Genomic DNA, 27,035 nt, shown 5'->3' on the forward strand with positions numbered 1-27,035 from the left:
CCAATACGATTGACATGCAAGTCAATAAGAACAGATGCCAGCTGTAAACAGCCAGTACCAGTGTGTCCTGAGTAAATACTAGCTGTGACTGAAGCGTGTACTACAATCAGGTGGAGAACACGTGCACACTATCCTAGTATACTCTTCAATAATTTACTGTTTCCATATCTCCTCTGGTAATTCATCACATCACATGGACATGAAGCAATCATACTCACCCTGGAATCTTATGTTGCATGAATTCTTAGTGCAAAGAAAGCCCCAATAAATATTTTTGGAATTAACAAAAACTGATATGGAAGGAATTACCTCAAAATTTCATTAAATAAATCACATCCTATTCCTTCACAGCTTTAACTACTGGGAGTTCATGGACAATGAATTTACTTCACTCATCCTGTTGTAACACCTCTGCTGAACTTTTGAACAAATCACGGAATGGAGAGTTTGCTTATCAAACCCTCAGCATGGTGGATACTGTCATCCTTCCTTCCCTGGTTGGGATTCTCTGTTCAACAGGGCTGGTTGGCAACATACTCATTGTATTCACTATATAAGGAAAGGGCTTCTTTTTCTTTTCCATAATTAACTTTGTTCTATACTTCCTAAATGAATCCTTTCTCCCTTGTAGAATTTTTCCTAATGAAATCAGATTTTGGAAACATTTGTTTAATATACTTAAAGAGGATCTATAAATATTTTCATCATGTAAATATCTTCATCAAGTAAATGCTGAGTCACAGATTTCAAAATGAAAAAACCTAGGCCAATGCTGACTGCTGAGTCAGTCCATTTTTAGAGCAGCAATTCTTATTCTTAGCCACACATTAGAACCATAATGGAGCTTATAAAAATCCTAATACACAGTTTCTCCCCCAAACAAATTAACTCTGAATCTCAGGCAACAGAGCCCAGGCAAGGATTGAAACTATTTCAAGGCAACTGTTTTATTTTCTGGCAATGAGTTGTCCTCAGCTATTAAAAAGAATACATTTGAATCAGTTCTAGTGAGGTGGATGAAACTGGAGCCGATTATACAGAGTGAAGTAAGCCAGAAAGAAAAACGCCAATACAGGACACTAACGCATATATATGGAATGTAGAAAGATGGTAATGATAACCCTGTATGCAAGACAGCAAAAGAGACACAGATGTATAGAACAGTCTTTTGGACTCTGTGGGAGAGGGAGTGGGTGGGATGATTTGGGAATGGCATTGAAACATGTATAATATCATATAAGAAACAAATTGCCAGTCCAGGTTCGATGCAAGATACTGAATGCTTGGGGCTGGTGCACTGGGATGATCCAGAGGGATGGTACGGGGAGGGAGGAGGGAGGGGGTTTCAGGATGGGGAACACGTGTATACCTGTGGCGGATTCATGTTGATGTATGGCAAAACCAATACAATATTGTAAAATAATTAGCCTCCAATTAAAATAAATAAATTTAAATTTTAAAAAAAAAGAGTTATCCTAAGAGGCTGATCTGGTTTGGCTGGTAAAAGAGACTCTTTTTGCACTCATTTGGGCAAGAGAGAGACTCTACCCCAATCACCCAACCATTCAGGCAGTCATGCGTGGTTGGCTGTTCCCTATAATACAGACCACCCCGGTGTGGGCCAAGCTGAGATGCATCTGCTCCCTATCACCTCCTGCCTTTCTGTCACAACCCCCACCTAATTCAGCTAATTTCCTGCTTCCTCTCAAACCTACAGCATAAGGTTTAACTTGGAGCATGAAGAACAAGTTACAGTTGGCCCCCGGTATCCATGGGCTCAGTATCTGCAGGTCCCACACCTGCAGACTCAAGCAATTTCAAAAATATCTTGCAAAAATTTCCAGAAAGTTCAAAAAAAATGAATTGACTATGCTCTGGCAGCTATTTCCATAGCATTTACATTGTATTTAATACTGTTTACATAGTATTTTCATAGCATTAGGTACTATAAGTAATCTAGAGATGATTCAATGTATTGGGGAGAATATGTGTTGGTTATAAAGAACACGGCACCATTTTATGTGAGGGACTTGAGCATCTTCAGATGTTGGTATGGGGGGTGGGGGCAATGGCTGTCCTAGAAATGATCCCTTGTGGATATAGAGGGACGATTGTACTTGTTCTCTACCAGCTTCAGAAAATGGATTTAGAGTTTGTATACACATGCCGCATTATTGGAGAAGGCAATGGCACTCGACTCCAGTACTCTCGCCTGGAAAATCCCATGGATAGAGGAGCCTGGTAGGGTGCAGTCCATGGGGTCGCAAAGAGGCGGACATGACTGAGCGACTTCACTTTCACTTTTCACTTTCATGCATTGGAGAAGGAAATGGCAACCCACTCCAGTGTTTTTGCCTGGAGAATCCCAGGGACGGGGGAGCCTGGTGGGCTGCCGTCTATGGGGTCGCACAGAGTCGGACACGACTGAAGCGACTTAGCAGCAGCAGCAGCATTATTACATGATTATCTTTGCTCTACTGATTATTTTCACATTTAAGTTGTACTTGTTTTAATACATACAAGATGTTAAAACTTTTTTGTCCTGGTCTATGATCATGCTTATAGCCACCATTTTAAAAGATTTTTGTCCTCAGTTCAGTTCAGTCACTCAGTCATGTCCAACTCTTTGTGACCCCATGGACTGCAGCACGCCAGGCCTCCCTGTCCATCACCAACTCCCGGAGTTTACTCAGATCATGTTCATTGAGTCGGTGATGGCATCCAACCATCTCATCCTCTCGTCCCCTTCTCCTCCTGCCTTCAATCTTTTTGTCCTTATTTATATATTATAAAACAATTTTAGGGCTTCCCTTGTACCTCAGTGGTAAAGAATCCACCTGCCAGTGCAGGAGACATGGGTTCCAACCCTGGTTCGGGAAGATCACACATGCTGTGGAGCAACTCAGCCCACGTGTCACAACTATTGAGCCTGTGCTCTAGAGCCCGGGAACCGCAAACACTGAGCCCATGTCCTGAGACTACTGAAGTCCACACATCCTGGAGCTGTGCTCCACAAGAAGAGAAGGCACCACAATGAGAAGCCAGTGCACCACAACAAAACGTAGCCCCACCTGCAGACCCAGCACAGCCAAAATAAAATAAATAAAATTATTTAAAAAAAAAACAATTTCTAGATTTCTACTGAAAAGGTTTTTCAGCATTATAATAACACATGACTACAACAAAATTTTGTGTAGTATGTTACACTACAAAGCACTTTATAAACTCATTTACTCCCCCCAAACAGCAGTATTATTATTATTATACTCATTTGAAGAAAAAGGCTCAGGAAACAAAATAACCTATCCAGCATCACACAGCTATAAAGTAACAGTCCTGGCACTTGAATTCAGATCCATGATTCCAAATTCCAGGCTATTGACCCCACATTAATGACATCAAACGGGAGAAGGAGATGGCAAGCCCGCTCCAGTATTCTTGCCTGAAGAATTCCGTGAACAAAGGAGCCTGGAGGGTTTGTCTATAGGGTCGCAAAGAGTCAGACACAACTGAAGGGACATAGTACGCAGGCAGTACACGTGAAAGAAATCATCAAAACTATCGTTAAAACTGGAAAGATGGTGAATTTCCCACGTGCATGGAAGAATCCTCACAGGACCAACTGACAACAAGAGCAGCCCTCAGGATGGTAATACGAATGACGCTATCCCTAAGAAAGCCCATCACTAGTCACTTTCCCCATTCGGCTTATCAGCCAGGCCACTTGCAAATTTTTATTGTCATTATCTCTGTAGTTAGATGGCAAAACCAATACAGAATTGTAAAGTAAAATTTTAAAAAATTGTATATCAATGGTATTTTTATACCATCCATAATTGAAGGTTTATTTGGTATACTGGAATTCTACTTCTAATAAATTCAAGCATTCTTTATTGTGTCCTATAAAACCATTTGTGAATATCAAGCATTTAAAATTATTTCTTAAGTTCTGGAAGCAGTTCAACTCAATATGTATTACTAAATACCTGCTGCATGCCCAGCACTTTTATAAGTGTTATGTAAATACCAAAGATATATGGCAGCATCTGTTTCTAAAAGTTCACGATTTAGTAGAGGAGATAAGATTCAAATACATGAACCTGTTTGAAAAATAATACAAGGTATTCAGTTCAGTTCAGTTCAGCCACTCAGTCATGTCCGATTCTTTGTGACGCCATGAATCGCAGTACACCAGGCCTCCCTGTCCATCACCATCTCCCTGAGTTCACTCAAACTCACGTCCATCGAGTCAGTGATGCCATCCAGCCATCTCATCCTCTGTCGTCCCCTTCTCCTCCTGCCCCCAATCCCTCCCAGCATCAGTCAACTCTTCGCATGAGGTGGCCAAAGTACTGGAGTTTCAGCTTTAGCATCATTCCTTCCAAAGAAATCCCAGGGCTGATCTCCTTCAGAATGGACTGGTTGGATCTCCTTGCAGTCCAAGGGACTCTCAAGAGTCTTCTCCAACACCACAGTTCAAACGCATCAATTCTTCGGCACTCAGCTTTCTTCACAGTCCAACTCTCACATCCATACATGACCACTGGAAAAACCATAGCCTTGACTAGATGGACCTTTGTTGGCAAAGTAATGTCTCTGCTTTTCAATATGCTGTCTAGGTTGGTCATAACTTTTCTTCCAAGGAGTAAGCGTATTTTAATTTCATGGCTGCAATCACCATCTGCAGTGATTTTGGAGCCCCTCAAAATAAAGTCTGACACTGTTTCCACTGTTTCCCCATCTATTTCCCATGAAGTGATGGGACCGGATGCCATGATCTTCGTTTTCTGAATGTTGAGCTTTAAGCCAACTTTTTCACTCTCTTCTTCCACTTTCATCAAGAGGCTTTTTAATTCCTCTTCACTTTCTGCCATTAAAAACAATCAAATGAGAGGGGGAAAGGTGGTTCAAATAATAAGCTCCAGGAAGGGAGAAGAAAGTAATCAAACAGTCTCAGAAAACGTTAAGGAGGCAATAGCATGGAGTAGAAAGTTAATAGTCAGAGGACTTTCCTGGTGGTACAGTGGATAAGAATCTGCCTGCCAATGCAGGGGACACGGGTTTGATCCCTGGTCCAGGAAGATTCCACCTGCCTCGGGGCAACTAAGCCCATGCACTGCAACTACTGAGCCACACTCTAGAGCCCACGAGCTGCAACCACCAAGCCGGTGCACCACAACTACTGAAGCTCAGGAGCCCCGGAGCCCACACTCTGCAACAAGAGAAGCCAGTTTGAGTAGCCTGAGCACCACAATGAACAGTAGCCCCAACTCCCTGCAACTAGAGAAAATCTGGGCAAAGCAACAAAGACCCAGCACAGCCAGAAGTAAGGAATAAAATTTTTTTAATGAACGAAAGTTAATAGAGACCTGGGGTTGGGGGTGCAGTTTCCAGCTCACTCTGTTTGCCTGTTGCACCTGATCACTTCTCCTTCCATCTTTCCTCATGCCCCTCAGAATTTCTGCCATCCTGTCCTAAAGATCTCCTGGTAGCTCAGCTGGTAAAGAATCCACCTGCAATGAGGGAGACCCCAGTTTGATTCCTGGGTTGGGAAGATCTGCTGGAGAAGGGATAGGATACCCACTCCGGTATTCTTAGGCTTCCCAAGCTGCTCTGCTGGTAAAGAATCCACCTGCAATGCAGGAGACCTAGATTCAATCCCTGGGTTTGGGAAGATCCCCTGGAGAAGGGAAAGGCTACCCACTCCACTATTCTGGCCTGGAGAATTCTATGGACTGAATAGTCCATGGGTATCACAGAGTCAGACATGACTGAGCAACTTTCACTCACTCCTAAGGATACAAATTCTGTGCCTCATGCTTCCGGAGCCTTGGTCCCGCAGTTGAGAAGCCAAATTCTTGTAAGGTGTTAATCCTCCAGAAATGGTTGCATGTTTACAGATAACTTTTATTTGCAAAGACTCGAGTGAAATTCAGGCTCCAGGACAAGCAATTGAAGAAATATTTGGAACCAGAGAAATTTCTTAGTCCCTCTCAAATTACACCAATAGACAATGGACCTGATTCCATCCACTCATATGGAGACCAACCTGGCAAAAAGAAGAAATTTGAAATGTGAACTCTTCTTAAAGTCAATATTGAGCTGTAATTCCTAGAAACAGATTCTCAGTAAGTAAGTAAATTGCCATTAAACTGAAAAAAAAAAAAAAAAACAGAGGGAAAGAAGGAAAATCTGAGCTGTCATCCTTACAAACTATTTGTAATGATTGTGAAAAATCTATTACTTCTTCATATCATCACCATTTTATAGATAACATGTGAGAAGATATATATTAATAGAGCTTTTAAGATAAATCTTTTACTTGTTCAAAAATCATTTGAAGGCAACTTAGTTTTTATTTTTATTGCTAAATTGTTAATATTTTTCTTTGTAAACTTTTCTCCAAAAATTTATTAATCAGTCCAAAATCATTTGAAAGTAAATTAGTTTTAATATTTTTGGCTTAAAATTTAACAGTTTTTGTTAATTAATCTCCAAAATTTTTAAGGCAATTTGCATTAATGGTTTTAATCCTGCTTTGCCATGATGTTTTACTTGTTACCTTCTTAACAGAAGATAGCTCAATTAAAGACTACGCTAAATATTAGTGGTACTACACTAAAACTAAGGAGAAATGGATACACTTAAAGAAGATTTAGGACTTTATCAATTATGATAAATATTGTATCAGAAGAGAATGAATAGAATAGTCAGATCATTAGTGACACTAGGAAGCAAGAAATAACCTAACTTCTGACTTTGCCAATGGAAGACTACAAACGTGTATGAAAATAATAGATTTAAAAAAGATGGAGCTTCTGGAGTAAGATATCTAATGTGGCTTTCTTAAAAACTAATTGATTTGTGCTTTAGGAGTGTAACTATAAAGTAATAAGGCCAGATCATTATTGGTCTGTCATATTTTAAATCCATAGCAGGTCAAAAGGGAGCCAGATTTTAAAATGTAGGAGGAAAACTGGGCCAATTACAACACAAGACTTTCCCCTTTTATTCTTGGGAGAGGGACTTATGAACTCAGCCCCATTACTCAACTATTCTCCATAGCCACAGTGGGTCCTGGGGAACAACTCCGATAAAGGAGATACCATTTTTCTCCACCGTCCTCCCCCACCACCCTCAATGTCCTGAACACATCCTTCTCCTGTCTACTGACAGACTGTTACCCAGTGGGCAGAGACGCTCTCAAGCATGTTTGTCTCCCTATAAATAAAATGTTCCCATTCTGTCATCCCCTGCCCTCGACTGGCTGTCAAGTCAACTAATTTACACTTAATCATGAATTACTGAAACATCTTACTTTTTAACCACCTCCCCCCAGTGATGTCTACATTTACACAGAGGTTACAAGAAGGATAGTAAGTGTTCCTGAAGGAATACTAATGTCCCAGTGATGGAATTCCAGTTGCTAAGACAAAGATGGGAAATGCTTAAAAGAAGCCTCCTCCTTTTCCCCACTCAGCTGAAATAATAACTAAAGCCCCCTCTGACCCAGCCCTCTACTGCCCTCCGAGTATCAGCCATATGTAAGCTGTTGCTGGGGTTGACCCCCACCCAGTCTGCATACGTAATATGTTTAGATGCTACGAACCTCATAGCCACATCTGTTTAAATGAACTGGAAAGATGGTTGGAGACCCTCGTTGCTATGGTCCAGTGCATCAAGACAACTCTGGAACTTAAAGGGGTTGAATGTCTTCCCCAAGGACACAATAAATGGCACAGAAATGAAACTAGAATTTCCAGTTAGTTTTATGCAGAGTTAGCAAATATGTCACTCTGCTCTAAATTCTCCCATCCTTGGCAGTCATCTCTAATCACACAGGTCTGTCCTTTCCTAGTGCCTATATGATGACTCAAAATTCTTTTTCAGCTCAGTTCTTTATGAAATCACTGCTAATCCATTGGAGTTGACTCATGCTGACCTCAAAACAAATGGACTGCCAGTTATTTCTCCAGCAAAAGTGGAGTTTTTGCTGGAGAGTTTTCCTGGAGTTTTTGCTCGGGCTCACCAAAGTACAGTAGTTTGGGATCTGCAGTATGGCAAGCCACGAGCAAGACCCATCCAACAAGGGAAGAATAGTCTCTCATTAGCTAAGCTTTTGCCAGGCAAGAAGAGGAAGATTTTCTTCTCTTCAAGCTCTGCTATTGCAGAGCATAAGAGCATCCCCTTCTGGCTCCCTGACTCCATTTTAATTGAGGTTTCAGTTTATTAATTTTTACACTCACAGGAGAAATTTAATCCAATGAGAGTTAAATGCCAAACAGGGACTGGTGAGGATACTCAAAAATAAACAAAATTAGAAAGCTACCCCAAGGCCACCACCCCATTCCTGGCCCTAGGCTGGATGGAAGGGGAAAAGAGTGGCTTAACAAATCCTGGAAATGTGGGCTGCCTCCTGGGGGCTGCAACCACAGTGGGATCTGGGCCCAAGGAACAGAGTTGGCAGGGGAGGAGGTGGAGCCATGGGAGGGAGGCAGCCACTGCCACAGATGCCAACAACACAAAGGGGAAGGAAATACTCCACCTATCCTCTCTTCTCACTCTCAATTTCCCTCCAACAGTGCTTCCTATTGGCCAAATACACCAAATGCCAGTTAGCAAGCAGACCTAAAAATAAAGGGCAGAATAAGCTGATCAGCAAAGCATCATCCTACATGTGTGGTGTTACATGATTTCCTGGTTTTATTTAACTTATTGCATATACGTGCTCAGATCATGAACTCCTTATTGCCAAATTCAGACTTAAATTGAAGAAAGGAGGGAAAACCACTAGACCATTCAGGTATGACCTAAATCAAATCCCTTATGCTTATACAGTGGAAGTGACAAATAGATCCAAGGGATTAGATCTGATAGAGAGAGCACCTGAAGAACTATGGACAGAGGTTCTTGACACTGTACAGGAGGCAGTGATCAAGACCATCCCCAAGAAAAAGAAATGCAAAAAGGCAGAATGGTTGTCTGAGAAGGACTTACAAATAGCTGTGAAAAGAAGAGAAATGAAAGGCAAAGGAGAAAAGGAAAGATATACAGATTTGAATGCAGAGTTCCAAAGAATAGCGAGGAGAGATAAGAAAGCCTTCCTCAGTGACCAATGCAAAGAAATAGAGGAAAACAATAGAATGGGAAAGACTAAAGATCTCTTCAAGAAAATTAGAGATACCAAGGGAACATTTCATGCAAAGATGGGCACAATAAAGGACAGAAACAGTGTGGACCTAATAGAGGAGGAAGATATTAAGAAGAGGTGGCAAGAATACACGGAAGAACTGTACAAAAAAAGATCTTCATGACCCAGATAACCACGATGGTATGATCATTTACCTAGACTCAGACATCCTGGAATGCAAAGTAAAGTGGGCCTTAAGAAGCATCACTACAAACAAAGCTAGTGGAAGGGATGGAATTCCAGTTGAGCTATTTCAAATCCTAAAAAATGATGCTGTGAAAGTGCTGCACTCAGTATGAGAGCAAATTTGGACAACTCAGCAGTGGCCACAGGACTGGAAAAGGTCAGTTTTCTTTCCAATCCCAAAGAAAGGCAATGCCAAAGAATGCTCAAACTACCGCACAATTGCACTCATCTCACAAGCTAGTAAAGTAATGCTCTAAATTCTCCAAGCCAGGCTTCAACAGTACGTGAACCATGAACTTCCAGATGTTCAAGTTTAGAAAAGGCAGAGGAACCAGAGATCAAATTGCAATATCCACTGGATCATCGAAAAAGCAAGAGAGTTCCAGAAAAAATTGACTTCTGCTTTATTGACTATGGCAAAGCCTTTGACTGTGTGGATAACAATAAACTGTGAAAAATTCTGAAAGAGATGAGAATACCAGACCACCTTGCCTCCTGAGAAATCCGTATGCAGGTCAGAAAGCAATAGTTAGAACTGGACATGGAACAACAGACTGGTTCCAAATCAGGAAAGGAGTACGTCAAGGCTGTATATTGTCACCCTGTTTATTTAATTTATATGTGGAGTACATAATGCAAAATGCCAGGCTGGATGAAGCACAAGCTGGAATCAAGATTGCCAGGAGAAATATCAATAACCTCAGATATGCAGATGACACCACCCTTACGGCAAAAAGCAAAGAGGAAGTAAAGAGCCTCTTGATGAAAGTGAAAGAGGAGAGTGAAAAAGTTGGCTTAAGACTCAACATTCAGAAAACTAAGCTCATGGCATCTGGTCCCATCACTTCATGGCAAATAGATGGGAAAACAGTGGAAACAGTGACAGAGTTTATTTTGGGGGGCTCAAAAATCACTGCAGATGGTGACTGTAGGCATGAAATTAAAAGATACTTGCTCCTTCTAAGAAAAGTTATGACCAACCTAGACAGCATGTTAAAAAGCAGAGACATTACTTTGCCAACAAAGGTCCATCTTGTCAAAGCTATGGTTTTTCTAGTAGCCATGTATGGATGTGAGAGTTGGACTATAAAGAAAGCTGAGTGCCGGAGCACTGATTCTTTTGAACCTTGGTGTTGGAGAAGACTCTTGAGAGTCCCTTGGACAGCAAGGAGATCCAACCAGTATCAGTTCTGAATATTCACTCGAAGGACTGATGCTGAAGCTGGAACTCCAATACTTTGCCCACCTGATGCGAAGAACTAACTTATTTGAAAAGACCCTGATGCTGGGAAAGATTGAAGACAGGAGAAGAAGGGGATGACAGAGGATGAGATGGTTGGATGGTATCACCAACTCAATGGACATGAGTTTGAGTAAACTCCAGGAGTTGGTGATGGACAGGGAAGCCTGGCATGCTGTAGTCCATGGGTTCGGAAAGAGTCAGACATGTCTGAGCAACTGAACTGAACTGATATATGGTTATTTCTGGCTGCAAAAAGAAAACATGTCTTAAATAGAATTTCTCTGATACATTAAACATATAAAGAATAAGTCAAAAATCAATCATACAACTACTACCAAACAGATAATTACTGTGATTACTCAGACATACTATTTCAGTGTACTTTTAAATTAATATCTAAATAAGTTTGGGGTCATAACTAGTTACATAGCTGATGTTTTTTTTACTCAATAAGTATTTTCTCATTTGGGCTTCCCTGTGGCTCAGACAGTAAAGAATCTGCCTGCAGTGCAGGAGACCCAGATTAGATCTCTAGGTTGGGAAGATCTGTGGAGGAGGGAATGGCAATTTATTCCAATATTCCTGCCTGGGAATCCCAAGGACAGCAGAGCCTAGCAGGCTACAGTCCATTGCAAACAGTCAGACATGTCTGAACAACTAACATTTTCATTTTAATTTTCCCATTTGATTAAATATTCTTCTAAAGTATGATTTGTAACAACTATATCATGACTGCAGTCATGAAATTAAAAGACACATGCTCCTTGGAAGAAAAGCTATGATAAACCTAGACAGTGTATTAAAAAGCAGAGATATTACTTTGCCAACAAAGGTCCGTATTGTCAAAGCTATGGTTTTTCCAGTAATCACGTATGGATGTGAGAGGTGAACAATAAAGAAGGCTGAGCACCAAAGAATTGATTCTTTCAAATTGTGATACTGGAGAAGACTCTTGAGAGTCCCTTGGACAGCAAGGAGATCAGACCAGTCAATCTTAAAGGAAATCAACCCTGAATATTCAATGGAAGGACTGATGCTGAAGCTGAAGCTCCAATCCTTTGGCCAACTGATGTGAAGAACCGACTCACTGGAAATGACCCTGATGCTGGAAAAGATTAAAGGCAGGAGAAGAGGGTAACAGAGGATGAGATGGTTGGATGGCATCCTTGACTCAATGGACATGAGTTTGAGCAAACTCTGGGCGACAGTGAAGGACAGGGAAGCCTGGAGTGCTGCAGTCCATGGGGTGGCAAGAGTCAGGCACGACTGAGCAACTGAACAACAACATCATTTATTGTGTGGTATTGTGGTATACCTTTGTTTCTCATCATATTTAGACACAGTCATATTAACCATATGGAAAATGTGTTAGCTGAAATGATCATTGGTTTACATCTTTTTATTTTAAATGTTTGGTTCATAAGAAACAAAAATCTAATGAAGCCTGGCAACAGGAAATCTGAAGATTAATTAGACCTAAAAAGAGAATACAAGTTATATACTTAGAAAATTTACCATTCCTATTTAATTACTTTTCATTTGTATGTTATTACTTTCAGTAAAAAGCAATCATAGAATGTGTTATACTTGTTGCCCTAGTATCTATGACCAGACAAATACATCACTTGCTTCAGAATTCTCTTTTGCTACAGACAGTGTCATCTAGAAACACTTTAATTCTTTTGAATTGCCAGGTAATGACCTGTACCATCCTCAAGGGAATTAGTGTAATTCCTAATCAGTCAATGTTGGGCACCTGTCTGAAGGAGAGCAAGGGTAACAAGTCTAATTGCCGCAATTAGGACCTATGCAACCACTTATGGGTTATATCCCAATTCAAATGGAAATAACATCTATTTAACAGACTAAGATTTATAGGATTTTATGTAATTGTGTTTCTGCTTTTTTTTTTCCAGCTGACCTCTAGTGTCAGTTCCTCCCCACTGACCCTTCTCCTGGAGGAAGACCTGGAGAGGACAAAGGAGTAGAGACCAAGAACAGCCACTTAGCAGCTCTTTTGGTTGACATGGTCTTTTCCTCAACACTCTTCTTCTTGGTTTTTCTGATATGAGTTACTCAACAATGCACAGAGTGTGTTGCTGAGTAAGGATTTGAAGGCAGAAATTTCTTCACATGGTGTGTGGGGCCAGGGCCTGGGTAAAATATCCTGGCCCTGACTAATGCCTCACATGAGCCTTTGATGGCTTAGACATAAAGTTCACAGACTGTAGAATTTGCAGTCCCTGAATAACGAAGATACCCACTAGCTCTCAAACAACAGAGCAATAGCACCAGAACTAGTAATTGTGGTATAATCTTAAGGCTAATTCTTCTGTGCTATTTAAATCTTTATATGTTCTCAGTACATATGCCACTTCTTCCAAGAAATATGCCTTGACCACCCCCAGAGGAGAGAGGAGAGACTATTTTTATGTGCTCCTTGTGTTTTTCTAGCTTTCTTTCATAACGTTGTAAAGTCATCGTTTATTTACCTATGTCTAGGGATCGGGGAGCCCGGTGGGCTGCCGTCTATGGGGTTGCACAGAGTCGGACACAACTGAAGTGACTTAGCAGCAGCAGCAGCAGACTATAAGCAACCCACTCCAGTGTTCTTGCCTGGAGAATCCCAGGGATGGGGGAGCCTGGTGGGCTGCCATCTATGGGGTCGCACAGAGTCGGGCACGACTGAAGTGACTTAGCAGTAGCAGACTATAAGCTTCTTGATATTAGGATTTATAGGTTATTTAGCTTTGCAGCCCAAAGCACAATATTATGCCTGACATATAACTGGTGTTCAATAAAATATCTGTTGAATTAATGAATAATATCTCCCAGATAAAGATGATACATGTTTATTACTGAATGTCCCAACTCTGATGATAGGGATCAAGTGAATTTTACATTAAAATTTCTGCTCTCAGAAAATTCTCTTGCTTTCATTTCCCCAAACAGGACAGAGGAGGTCTCTCTCAGTGCCGTCCACCAGTTCAGTCATTTCATATGTCTTCTCTACACTGTCTGCATTTCAAGATCTTAATTAATAGGCTTTTCTTTGAGTTAGATTTTATTGGAATATTTCTAAGTCATGGTTGAAATTTTTTTAACAATGGCTTCAGTTAAGATTTGAACTTAACAGCTTCAGTGGAAGGGGAAAAAAAATGACATTGCACAGTGGAAACATTTATTTTTCCTGTTTAGCTGTATTTGATGCTAGGGATAGGTAAAGACAGTCTATTGCATGAGTGAGTTTAGAGTTGGTATAATTTGATGCTGTGTAGAAATTACTTCAAAACTTAGTGGCTTACTATGGAGAACAGTATGGAGACTCCTTAAAAAACTAGGAATAAAACTACCATATGACAACAGTCCCACTATGGGGCACATACCCTGAAGAAACCATAAGTGAAAAAGACACATGTACTCCAATGTTCACTGCAGCACTGTTTACAATAACCAAGACATGGAAGCAATCTAGATGTCCATTGACAGATTAATGAATAAAGAGGTTGTGGTGTGTATATATATATATATATATATGATACATATATATACACAATGGAATATCTCAGCCATAAAAAGGAACACATTTGAGTCAGTTCTAAAGAGCTGGATGAACTTAGAGTGTATTATACAGAGTGAAGTAAATCGGAAAGAGAAAGACAAATATTGTATATGGAATTTAGGAAGATGGTACTGATGAACCTATCTTCGAGGCAGCAGTGGAGACCGTAAACATAGAGAATGGACTAATGGATACAGCGGGGGAAGGAGAGGGTGGGAAGAACTGAGAGAGTAGCACTGAAACATATGTACTACCATGTGTAAAATTATTAGGTTGGTGCAAAAATAATTTCAATTTTACATTGTTGAACTTTGCCATTTGATACTGGAATGCATTCTTAAATAAACATGGTTATATTAAAAAAAAAAACAGTGGCTTAAAACAATCAACATTTGTTATCTCACACAGTTTTGAGGGTCAAGAACAACCTAGCTGGTTGACTCTGGCTCAGGGTCTCTCTTGCTGTTGCAGTCGAGCTGTGCATCTTTAGATGACTCTCCACAGGCTGGGCTGCAACTGGAGCGTCCATTCCCAGGTAGCTCCCTTACAGATCTGGCAAGCTGGTGCTGGTTGTTGGCAGGAGCCCTCAGTTCCTTTCCACGTGGACCTCTTTATAGTGATACTTGAATTATCTCACAAGATGGCAGCTGGCTTCCCCCAGAGAAAGCAATCCAAGAGATAGAAAAGAGACTACCCCTCCATGCCTTTATGTCCAAATTTCGAATGTCATACTGTCCATTCCACCGCATTCTATTCACTAAAAGTGAGTTATTAAGTTCAACCCACACTTAAAGGGAGGGAATTAGGCCATGCCCTCCTGAAAGCAATATCAAAGAATTTGATTTGTAGACATATTTTTAAACCACGGCAGGCAGTTATCAAACAAATAGTTTAAAACATTTGAATATACACAAGACAAGGCATTCATATGTGCATATGTGGCGGTTTCCTTTTAACTTTTAAACTTAAGTTTAGCAGTTGAAAATCTGTTAACAGATGGCATAAACTGAAGGTGTGCCCTCTCAATGTCAATCCTCAGCTTTCCCTCCATATCTTTTGGGTCCAGGAAATAAACGATTCCTGACATTTTTATCTGCAGCCTGGCTATGGCTGGTCTGGTCCACATCACTGGAATGCCATTTCTTATTCACCAGTGGGCCCAAGGAGGACAGTGGGTGTTTGGGGGGCCTCTCTGCAGGACCATCACATCCCTGGATACCTGCAACCAGTTTGCCTGTATTGTCATCATGACTGTAATGAGTGTGGACAGGTAAGTGAAGAGATTCTGAAATATCTCAACCTAATTTAGAGGTTCCTGTACTTCCCCGAGCTCATCCCAATTTCAGCAGCATCAGTGCTGGTTTGTAATAGCAAAGCTCCTCTCCATTCATTTGTTTCATTGTAGGACAAATCAGTTAATATTTTCCAACTTTCACAGAGATCCATTTTTTAATGAAAAACTTAAAACATTGAACATTTCCTCTTCCCCAATCATTCTTTCCAACTCAGTTTTATTTACAATTGACTGCAAGAAAAAAGCACACAAAATCATGAAATACCAGAAACCAGAATGAATTCACTCCCCCAACCCCTGCCCATCGTTATTGCAAGAAGGAAGCCAAAGTCCTGAGAAGTAAAGGAAATGGCTAAAGACACACAGAGTCAGTGGCAGAGCTGAGAACTGAAGTGGCTCTCCTCACTCCCTGTTCAGGGTTCTTTCTGCTAAGTTTCACATCTCAATACCCTTGTTATCACCTAGCACCTTTAGAGAATACATGATGAAGTAGAGGGCTCCTTTACCTCTATGAAGAGAAGCCAGAGTTACAAGAAGACCATCCTTTGCACTCACCGTTAGGATCAATTAATGCAGATGCTGCCATTTTACACCATCAGACATAGCCCGGAACATTGATTGAAGGCAAAAGGAGAAGGAATAACAGAGGATGAGATGATTAGATTGTATCACCAGCTCAATGGATATGAATTTGAGCAAAGTTGGGGAGATAGTGAAGGAGAGGGAAGCCTGGACTGCTGCAGTCCATGGGGTTGCCAAGAGTTGGACCTGACTTAGCAACTGAACAACAGTCCCATAACATGTCCTAGCCGTGTTTACCAAGCTCGTAAGCCAATGTTACTCAAGGAGATGATGGTGATGGTGAGATGTTTATGGAGCCAGTGAATGGTGAAGACTAGTTCAGAGCCAGGTTGTCCAGCTCTAGAGATGGCAGGTAGCTGGCAACTACCTTACCATCTGGCTTCTTTTAGGAAGTATGTGACCTAGGATGTTAGGATGTTCCCTGTGGCATCTAGATAGTATGGACTTTCACACCAGGTCTTAGCAGCATGCTCCAAACAGAAACAAATCCTGAAGACAACAGTAAAAAGCACAACAGTAATATGCCCACTCAGAGAAAAACCCATGTAAAATCTCCATTCACCTTCTTTCCACCCCAGTCCCAGCCCAGCACACTTAGTCCCTCTTGCTCTGCTCTACTTTTTATTTCTCTCTTGCTTTAAACATATTACAGACTTTAATTTCTTTGGTATACAGAGATAAGTGTGTGTTGTTTATTGTCTAACTTCCCCCATGCATCGAATGTGAATTACACAAAAGCAGGGTCTTTGATCACTAGTACATTCCGAGTGTCTGTGTAACAGTGCCTGGCATATGGGCACTCAAACGCTATTATGAGTGAGTGAATGCTAGTCTTAAATTTCTCTGAGTCCATGGAGGACTCTTTCTTGAGCTCTGCCTCTTTTACCCTTCCAACAGGGCCTTTTAGGGTTGGGAAGTGATGAGCATTTCATCAGATGGCTGAACAAAGGAATAGCAGCGTTCATATAAATCAAATTTGCTGGATCATTATTATTCAAGCATGAATAATGATGGTAATGTTTAATGCATTTTTTTAATCCTGCTGCTTTTCTACAAAAGAATTCTCAGAATATGTAGAGTATATTTCTCAACTTATAATTAACATAACATTTTTTAATCTACATGCTAGGTAGGTATATCTGGTTAGTTCAGCTGATGCCACCAAAGCTCACAGTGTGTGGAATAAAGCCTGGTAAGTTTAGGGTTCCAACACCAGGGCCAGGGCCCTGTGCTGGGCAGGAACCACTGTAGAGAAGCAACTTAAAATACGAGCCTCACTGTTGTGATCCCGTTCTTGGCAGAATAAAAGCTTCTCCATACCACGTACGTACTATGAAGGAAGAAGAGTACTGGCTTTTTCTTTTAAGAGGGGGAAATCAAACCTCTTCTGTAAACCTCTCACTGCAAATAAAGTGAAAGCACATTGTTTGCCTTAGAACAGACCATAGAACATTTCCTAATCTTCACAGGGTTTTTCTGAGTGTGTATATGTATCTTACACAATTGAATAGCATGTATTTTTTTTTAACCTTATGGCCACAAAATGCTAAAATTTTACTTTCAAATAAAGACACTCAGGCCTTTATCTTTCTCCCAGAGGATCATATAGCCAGAGACAAATGAAGATTTTGTAACACTGAGCTTTTTTCCCAGCCTCTGGAATTTCTTGTAGTTCTAACTCTACTAAATTCATAAAAATTCAAGAAAATGTGTAATTTTGTAAAACAGAAATGAAGTTTTCTCTGTAATTCCAAAGCTGTCCGTGCATCAGTATGTGATATTATTTATACATTTATTTTAATTTTCAACTTGTTCAGTCCCTAAGTCCATGTCCAACTCTTTGTGACCCTATGGAATGCAGCGTGCCAGGCTTGCCTGTCCTTGTCCATCTCCTGGAGTTTGCTTAAAAACTCATATCCATTGAGTCAGTGATGCTATCCAACCATCTTGTCCTCTCTCCTCTTCTCCTCCTGCCCTCAATTTTTCCCAAGCATCAATGTCTTTTCCAATGAGTCAGCTCTTTGCATCAGGTGGCCAAAGTGTTGGAGCTTCAGCTTCAGCATCAGTCCTTCCAATGGATATTCACAGTTGACTTCCTTTAGGGTTGACTGGTTTGATCTCCAATTTAGTTGACCATAAATATCAAGTGTTTCCCCAAACTCTTTCATTTTCCTTTCTCTGATTACTTAATAATTGCAAGTATATGAAATATTTTAATAGTGGGTTCCTACCTTTAAAGCCATATTAAAAAATTTTTAGACACCCAAAATATTAAAAATATTTGCCTCCAGGTGAAAGCTACCTAGATTTTTGTTAGTGGTTACTTTTTAAATTAAATTTTCTGGAACAACAACCAAGTCAGTAAATAGAAGCCAAAATTCCCTATTCATTCATTTAACAAATATTTATTGAGCATGGACCATATGCCAGGAACCATGCAAGACACTTGAGATACAGCAGCATTAAGCTAATAGCCAAGGCTCCTGCCTTTGTGGTGCTTCCATTCTGGAGGTGTAGGCAGACATTCTGTGAAAAGTCACGTGGGTAAATGTGTATTATTATTTCCACACAATGATACATCCTAGGAAGGAAAAGTAGAGTCCCCTAATATCCAAATTTATAGTCGTGGGCCCTCGTATAGAGTGAGTGGTCAGGGGAAGCTTCTCCAAGAGGGAGACCTAATGGGGATCAGAGGAAAGGAGGAACTAGAGGCAGGTCCTGCCAGATGGGCTGAATAGCAGGTACCTGGTACTGAAAGACACAGAACTTGAGGGAAGGCCAGAGACGGGCACAAACTTCAGCCTGAGTGACGGGAAGGCCAGGTGGAAAAAGACCTCAAGGGTCATGGTGAGAATTCTGAATTTTATCTGAAAGGCAAAGAAAAGTCACTGAAGTGTTTTCAGCTGGGAAGGTCATCAGAGACGGTTCTCCAGCCCATTGATGCCACGACTCCATTGTCTTTAATCCCAGACAGAAAGATGGTGGGGCTGCTGTACAATCACTACCTATTCCCTTCCTCAGCAGGGAGGGAAGGGGACTTCGTCTCGTTAGCGACAGGTGACTGGTAACGCAGGTGCAGTGTAGGGAAGGGGGTGACTGAGGTACCCAGGGCCACAAGCCTGTCCCTGCATGCCAAGGGCTCCCTTAACTGAGTGCAAAATTGAAAAGCGAGGAGACAGAGACTTTTCCATTTTCATAAATCTTCATTAAGTAGCTCTACAAAATCTTGGAGAAAATTAATGGACCATAGACCGTATTTCACATTTATTGAACGTCCACTAATCCTGCTTTCCTACAGCCCCCAGCCCCCTCAAAACTGTGCTTTCTCAAATCCCCTCCTCTGGATCTGAGCTCTCTTTTTCATGCTTTAGCTTGTCTCTGAAAAATTATTCTTGGATTTGCTGGAGGACCAAACATGTTTGCTCTATCAGGATTTTCAAGTCTAATTAATGATTATCTTTTTTTCTGGATCAAAATGGGGGAAAAAAAGAGAAATAGAACTCTTTCCCCGTGAAATTAGTCCATTTCCGCACCCCCATCAGCCTCAAGCCTCAGTTCTCTGAGGAATTTGCATTGTCTGTACTAGTCATGTGTGATTATTCTGTTAATTCTGTGACCTGAACCTCTAAGAGCCTTTGGCCCTGACTCTAACGACATCTAAGCAGGATGTCTGTCCTGGGTGCCTGAACCTCATGCTGCTGGGGATCCTCCCACCAGCCTCCTTCCTGTCCTATATCCGTACACCCTCCTGGGAAATAGACCACTCCTATCTGGAGGGAATCTCCCTACCCTCGTTCAGAGACAGTTTTCCAGAGCCTCTTGCACAAGGGAAGCATCTTTGTAAAGAAAAGGGTTGTGGGACTTCCCCGGTGGTCCCAGTGGCTGAGACTCCGTGCTCCCAACACGGGGGCCAGGGTTGCTGCAACTAAAGATCTGGCATGCCACATCCCACATGCCACAACTAAGACCCCAACTAAAACCCAGTACAGCCAAATAAGTAAATAAATATAAAAGGGTCAGCAAACCTAACAAAGTTTGCATAGCAATGTACCATTTTCAGGGTCTTTATGGAAGTGACTGCTGTGTATCAGTGAGTGGTTTATTCAGACTTACAGGGTCAAGAATTGTTTTCTCTACAAGTACCGGCCGGCTCTTTAAAAATATAACTTTCTTTCACCCTGATAGAGGTGCACTTCAGGGAGGATCATAATACTAATAATTTACTCTTGTCATGAACCTTTCATCCTTAGAGCTCAGTGCTTTTATTGATTGTTCCCAAACCCTTCTCCACTGGCTTTGCAGGTACTTGGCTCTTGTCCAGCCATTTCAACTGACAAGCTAGAGAACCAGGTACAAGACAGTCTGCATCAATCTGGGCCTCTGGGCAGCTTCCTTCATTTTGGTGTTGCCTGTCTGGGTCTACTCGAAGGTCATCAAATTTAAAGACAGCGCTGAGAGTTGTGCTTCTGATTTAACATCCCCTCATGATGTACTCTGGTAGGCTGTTAAAACTTAAGAAAAATAGAGTTGAATTAAGTTGTGAAGTGCTTCATCCTCCTTGTGAACATGTGAGCACACACACATGTTCCTTGGGGAGTGTCCTTGGGGAGCCTCTCCGGGCCAGTCTCTCCACTTAAGTTCTCTGCTTCCCACCATTAAGTCGATAGTTTGATTTTTAAGGATAGGGTAACCTTTAGAAAACAGAGAAGGCAATGGCACCCCACTCCAGTACTCTTGCCTGGAAAATCCCATGGAAGGAGGAGCCTGGAAGGCTGCAGTCCATGGGGTCGCTGAGGGTCGGACACGACTGAGCGACTTCACTTTCACTTTTCACTTTCATGCATTGGAGAAGGAAATGGCAACCCACTCCAGTGTTCTTGCCTGGAGAATCCCAGGGACGGGAGAGCCTGGTGGGCTGCCGTCTACAGGGTCACACAGAGTCGGACACAACTGAAGCGACTTAGCAGCAGCAGCAGCAGCAACCTTTAGAAAAAAATTTTGCACTTAATCAAGTAACCTCAATAGGTGCAATTATATTTAAATATGCATTTTAAAGATCCATGGAAGCCAGTTTCAGTGGGAACATAGCAATCAAGGGACAGGTGGACATCACAAAAGCGTCTAGAGTTCTGAGACTCAATCCTTGTCAACATGCAGCTGGAGTTGGTTGGGTCCCTGGAAAAGATGTGAGTGCTAATTCTCAGCACTTGTGGATATGATCTTACATAGAAATGAGGTCTTTGCAGATATGATCAATTTGAGATGACGTTTCACTGGATTAGGGTGGGCCCTAAATACGATGACTGAGGCCTGATAAGGAGAGGAAGATTTACAGAGACACACAGAGAGCATGCAGGTGAAGACAGAGGCAGGGACTGGAGTGATGTGTCTGTAAGCCAGGAACACCAGGCATGACCATAAAACTCCAGGGAGGCTGGGAGATCACATGCTCAAAACCTCAAAAAGGAACAGCTCTGCCATCACCTTGATTTAAGACTTCCAGCTTCTAGAACTGAGAGACAAATTTCTGTCCTTTTAAGCCATCCAGTGTGTGGTAATTTGTTACAGGCAGTTCTAGGAAACCAATACAGCAACCAACACAGGCACTTCTTATGTGTTAATTTTTTATTGATTCATGTATTTATTTTTGGCTGTGCTGGGTCTTTGTTGCTGTACACGGGCTTTCTTTAGTTGCAGAGAGTGGGGGCTACTTTCTAGGTGCACAAGCTTCTCACTGCAGTGGCTTCTCATTGAGGACCATGGGCTCTAGACGCACAGGGCTCAGTAGTTGAGGCTAGCAGGCTTAGCTGCTTCAAAGTATGTGGGATTTCCCTGCACCAGGGATCGAACCCAGGTCAAAATTTTTCTAGTTGAAACTTTCAACAGAGCATTTGGAATCCCTGACTGAAATGTTTCGATCTCCTGCTAAGGGCCAGGTATTGTGCTGGTGCTTTTTACATACATTATAGCAAGTCAGCCTGGCAGATTCCTTTTTCCCATACCACCACTTGTCCAATAGAGAAGTCATTTCTGCATCACATAGACACAGCCTGAGAGGGATGGAGCCAAAGGCCTGACAAGGCCAAGAATCCAGCAGCAAGAAATTTCTAGAGGAATGCAACAGTAAAATTAATACCATGATTATTTATTTGCTATTTCTCACACCAGCACTGGCTTCACTCACAGACAGAAACCATCAGCCCATCTCAAGGTAAAGTGATGTTTAATCGTGGTGGGCTGATAGATTAACCTGGGCCCCACCTGTCTAAAAGGAGGGCAGGACCTGAAGCTCACCATACGACTACAAGACTTCGGCCTGTGTCAAATAAACAAAGTCTATTTTGCACCTACAGCTGTTTCTGCTCCTTAATGTTGGTTATAGTAAGGGACATTCTGAGGTTTCAGACTCTATTGTTTCTCTCAGAATTAAGTCCTCAAGATGAACAAAAGGCTGGGACTAGTGTGCTGTGTTCAGAAGCCCTGTGGTCCCAGAGCTCTTTCTCTGCCACTCTGTCCACACCCACCCAATCCGGGTTGCCTTCTTCCAGAGCCTCCCTGGTAGCTCAGCTGGTAAAGAATCTGCCTGCAATGCAGGAGGATTCAATTCCTGGGTCGGGAAGATCCCCTGGAGAAGGGACAGGTTATCCACTCCCAGTGTTCTTGGGCTTCCCTGGCGGCTCAGACGGTTAAGAATCTGCCTGTAATGTGGGAGACCTGAGTTTGATCCCTGGGTCGGGAAGATCCCCTGGAGGAGGGCATGGCAACCCACTCCATTATTCTTGCCTGTATGGACAGAGGAGCCTGGAGGGCTACAGTCCATGCGGTCACAAAGAGTTGGACATGACTGAGCAACCAAAGACAGCAGACAGCGCAGGACACCAGAGTTCTGCCAGCAAGGACACCTGGTGTCTATGCAGAAACGGAGCGGCGCACGCAAGAGCTCCCCCTGGTGGAGAATAGGGAAGCAATAGCTGATTTGACAACAGGTCCTCCTGGGACTTCCCTGGTGGCTCAGAAGATAAAGAATCTGCAGGAGACCTGGGTTCACTCCTTGGGTAGAGAAGATTCCCCTGGAGAAGGGAATGGCAGCCCACTCCAGTAATCTTGACTGGAGAATCCCATGGACAGAGGAGCCTGGCAGGCTACAGTGCATGCTGTCACAAGAGTAAGAAAGACTGAGCAAGTAAGCATGCACACCCACCTCCTGAGTGCCCACGGAGAGGCCATCTGGAGCCTCAGTTACCACTGGGTTCAAATCTCACCTCTGCCACTTACTATGTGAGTAACCTTAGGCAAGCCACCTAATTGACTCAGCTAGTAACTTGTGCCTTAGTTTCCTCTTCTGCAACATGAAGATGTTACTGGCATTGTATTCATGGGGATACACAGATTCAGTGGGTTAAAATAAGTAAAGCACCCAGAACAGCGCCTGCTGCAGAACAAACGCCACTTATGGCCTCTTGTTGTTAATAACACTAAATATAATAACAATAATAAGCACGCTCACTAGTTCTGTACTCAGCAGCGTTGGCTGCTGAGAAGGGCTGGCGAGGGAAGAGTCGTTGTCTGTGAATAATGAAAAGCATAACTTCACACCTCTGGATGTGAAAGGACCCAGAGATCCTTAACTTTTGCTCCAAGCACTGTTATTTTGGGCCCTGAAAAATCAGAGAATCATAAACGGTGAAAGTCAGTTCTAGCATTGTGAATGTAAGAGTCATGTCATGCCCTCTCTCTCATTTTATAGGTATACTCTGTATTTGATGATAACAAGTTTCTTTTTCCCTTGGCCCTTGATTTTGATGTGCTATATTTTAATTTTATGCTATACTTGGGACATACATCAACAGAATAAGGATGCCAGATGGTAAGTGTATGCCTTATTTGTTAAAAGAACAATTCAGAAATCTAAGATATCTACAAAAGAAACAAGCAACAGTCACTTGAAACATGCCAAGCTCAGACATATGGGCGTTAATGTCTATATAAGGCATTTTCAGAAAATAAGTCATGTTCTGAAGCCGAAAATAAGTCATATTCTGAAGATTTATTTTCAGTCATGAAAATAAGTCATGTTCTGAGATTTGAGGATCTCTTAGTGATAAATATTGAAATTAATGATAGCAATGGCTTCATAAAAATGTATGTTTGTCATCAGCACTGTTATTTAAATGTTTTATTTTGTACATTTTACAGACTTGTGTACATATGTAAAGATCCTAGATATTGTGTATAATTTATGGCCTTTTCACTTTTGTGACGTTTTTAGTGTAGAGAAGCAGGATTTCATTAATATTTGAATACTTAGAATAAAGTCAATTAGGACTAAAAAAAGCTGAAAACTTACCTAAAGATAATAAACTTAGGAAGGATCTTTAATTATTTGTTGTTGTCTGCCATTTAGTAACTAAGTTGAGTCTGGCTCTTTTGTGACCCCAGGGACTACAGCCCACCAGGCTCCTTCTGTCCATGAAATTTTCCAGGCAAGAATACTGGAGTAGGTTGCCATTTCCTTCTCCAGGAGATCTTCACAGCCCAGGGATCAAACCCACATCTCCTGCATTGCCAGGTGGATTCTTTACCACTGAACCACTGGGGAAGTCCACCTTTAAATAAACTTCTCTCTAAAGCTACATGAATAAATCTAAATTATTTCCACTGAAATTGTATATATCAAGTTGTTCAAATGAGTCAGTGATTGTATGTTAGGTTAAAGATCATTATTAAAATTTGTCTTTAGCATATATCACTGTATTTCTTTTGAAAAGACAAGTTGCTGGGTTTCCCCATACACGATACCTAACATGGTGACGATTTTTTTAAAAAAAGAATATGTGAACAATTTTACCACCATTAGTCAAAATTTGTGGCAGAACCTGGAACCAGAGGTTTAGGTGGTCTATTGGCCCATGACAGCTTTATTGACTTTTTTAAATTCTTTGGGTATATTATATTATTTTATAAGTAGACTATTTAGAATGGGAACAGGAAGCAGCCACAGTTACAGGGAAAAAAATAGTTTCTAAATGTATCATGGGGAGCTAAGTTGGTGAAAAGGTTGAAATGGAAGCATATGGAATATTATGACATTGACAGCTGGAGAGGATACTCAAGCTCTTTTAAAACAGTTCTCCAAATCAGATCACTTTACTCCTAACACTTTTCTCAGAAATGTTAAGAGCATCTTATGAATCAAAGTTCATACTGTCCAGTTATCCTTCAGATGCAATAAGTTAGAGGAATAATGGTGCCTACTCTGATGAGCTGCAGAAGAATCACTATCTTAGAACAACTTTCAGCTACGATGCTTTTATTTTATAATATTCTCCAGGCTTATTCATCTGTTTCAGTCATGTCCCAGAGAAATCTCTGTGAAATGTCTAAATATGACAGAACAGGACAAAATTTGGAAATTTTAAGTATTTTTAAATTTTAGAATAGATTTAAATTTACAGAAAAGTTGCAAAAATAGTACAGAGAGTTTCCATGTATTCCTCACCCAGTTTCCCCTTTAACATCTTACCGTGATGGATTTGTCAAAACAAAGAAAATGGCATTTGGTATGTTGCTGCTGCTGCTAAGTCGTTTCAGTCGTGTCCGACTCTGTGCGACCGCATAGACGGCAGCCCACCAGGCTCCCCGTCTCTGGGATTCTCCAGGCAAGAACACTGGAGTGGGTTGCCATTTCCTTCTCCAATGCATGAAAGTGAAACGTGAAAGTAAAGTCGCTCAGTCATATCCGACTCAGCGACCCCATAGACTGCAGCCTACCAGGCTCCTCCATCCATGGGATTTTCCAGGCAAGAGTACTGGAGTGGGGTGCCATTGCCTTCTCCCTTGGTATGTTACTATAACTAAACTCTACTCTATATTGAACTGTACCAGTTTTACCATTGAAGTCCTCTTTCTGCTCCAAGACTCAATCCAGGAGATCACACCGCGTTTAATTGTCTCCTCTGGTCTTCCCTTCTTTTTCATAACCTTGATCATCTTAAGTAAGCACTTGAGTAGGTGTCCTGTAGAATGTCCCCCAATCTGGGCTTGACTGATAGTGTATCATGGTTAGACTTTATTTATGTATTTTAGGAGAAGTCTCCTCACAACATGGCAGGGGGTATGTGATAACTACAGGACAGCTCTGTGGATGTTAATCTTGATCACCTGGTAAGGTAGTATTAGTATTTCTCTCTTCCTCTATTCTATTATTTGAAAATGAGTCATTAAGTATAGTCTACCCTCAAAGGGAAAAGAAGGAGGGTGAGAATTAACCTTGGACTCCTAGAAAGGGGAATATCTATATATATTATTTGGAATTTTTCTGTAAAGAAGATTTGTCTCTTCTCCCACATATTATTCAATTATTTATATCAATGTAGATTCATACATCTTTATTTGATACTGTGGATTATAATTAAGTCCTATGTTATTTATTTTGTTTCTCAAAATTCTCCAGCTTTGGAAAATCAGGGAAATTTCTAATGGGATGAAAAAGGGTATTTTTATAGCACTCTGAATAAGTAGGAAGAAAAATGAGCTTTGCATTTCACTGCAGAGCTATTATGGACTGTCCAACGAGTTCTGGGAAATCATTGCCCATAATTTCTATGGTTATGTTCTGTCTTTCCAAACTTTTCCTCTACAGCTACAATCCCAGTGTTCCAAGGCAGGAGTGATGAAGCTGACCACGATGGTTTTGGCGGCGATCTTTATCCTGAGTGCTGCCCCCTATCACGTGATGCAACTGGTGAACTTACAGGTGGAGCAGCCCTCACTGGCTTTCTATCTGAGATATTACCTCTCCATTTGTCTCAGCTATGCCAGCAGTAGCATCAACCCTTTTCTCTACATCCTGCTGAGTGGAAATTTCCAGAAATGCCTGTCTCAAGTGCAAAGGAGAGTGACTGAGAGAGAAATCAACAATATGGAAAACATCTTGAAACAGAGTTTTGAGGAGAGTACATGGATCATAAAAGTCTAG

General features: G+C 41.4%; 1 protein-coding gene across 1 annotated transcript; it reads left to right on the top strand.

Annotated features, from left to right (window-relative positions):
• Positions 1-377: 377 nt before the first annotated feature.
• MCHR2 (melanin concentrating hormone receptor 2) lies at positions 378-27,035 on the top strand. The gene is given in 6 exon segments (XM_040238738.1): positions 378-553; positions 15,236-15,451; positions 20,360-20,554; positions 23,805-23,924; positions 26,700-26,722; positions 26,725-27,035. Coding segments are annotated over 6 exon segments (1,041 nt in total).

The sequence above is a fragment of the Oryx dammah genome, unplaced genomic scaffold (assembly GCF_014754425.2).
Source record: "Oryx dammah isolate SB20612 unplaced genomic scaffold, SCBI_Odam_1.1 HiC_scaffold_4, whole genome shotgun sequence".
In the NCBI taxonomy this organism is placed as follows: Eukaryota; Metazoa; Chordata; class Mammalia; order Artiodactyla; family Bovidae; genus Oryx; species Oryx dammah.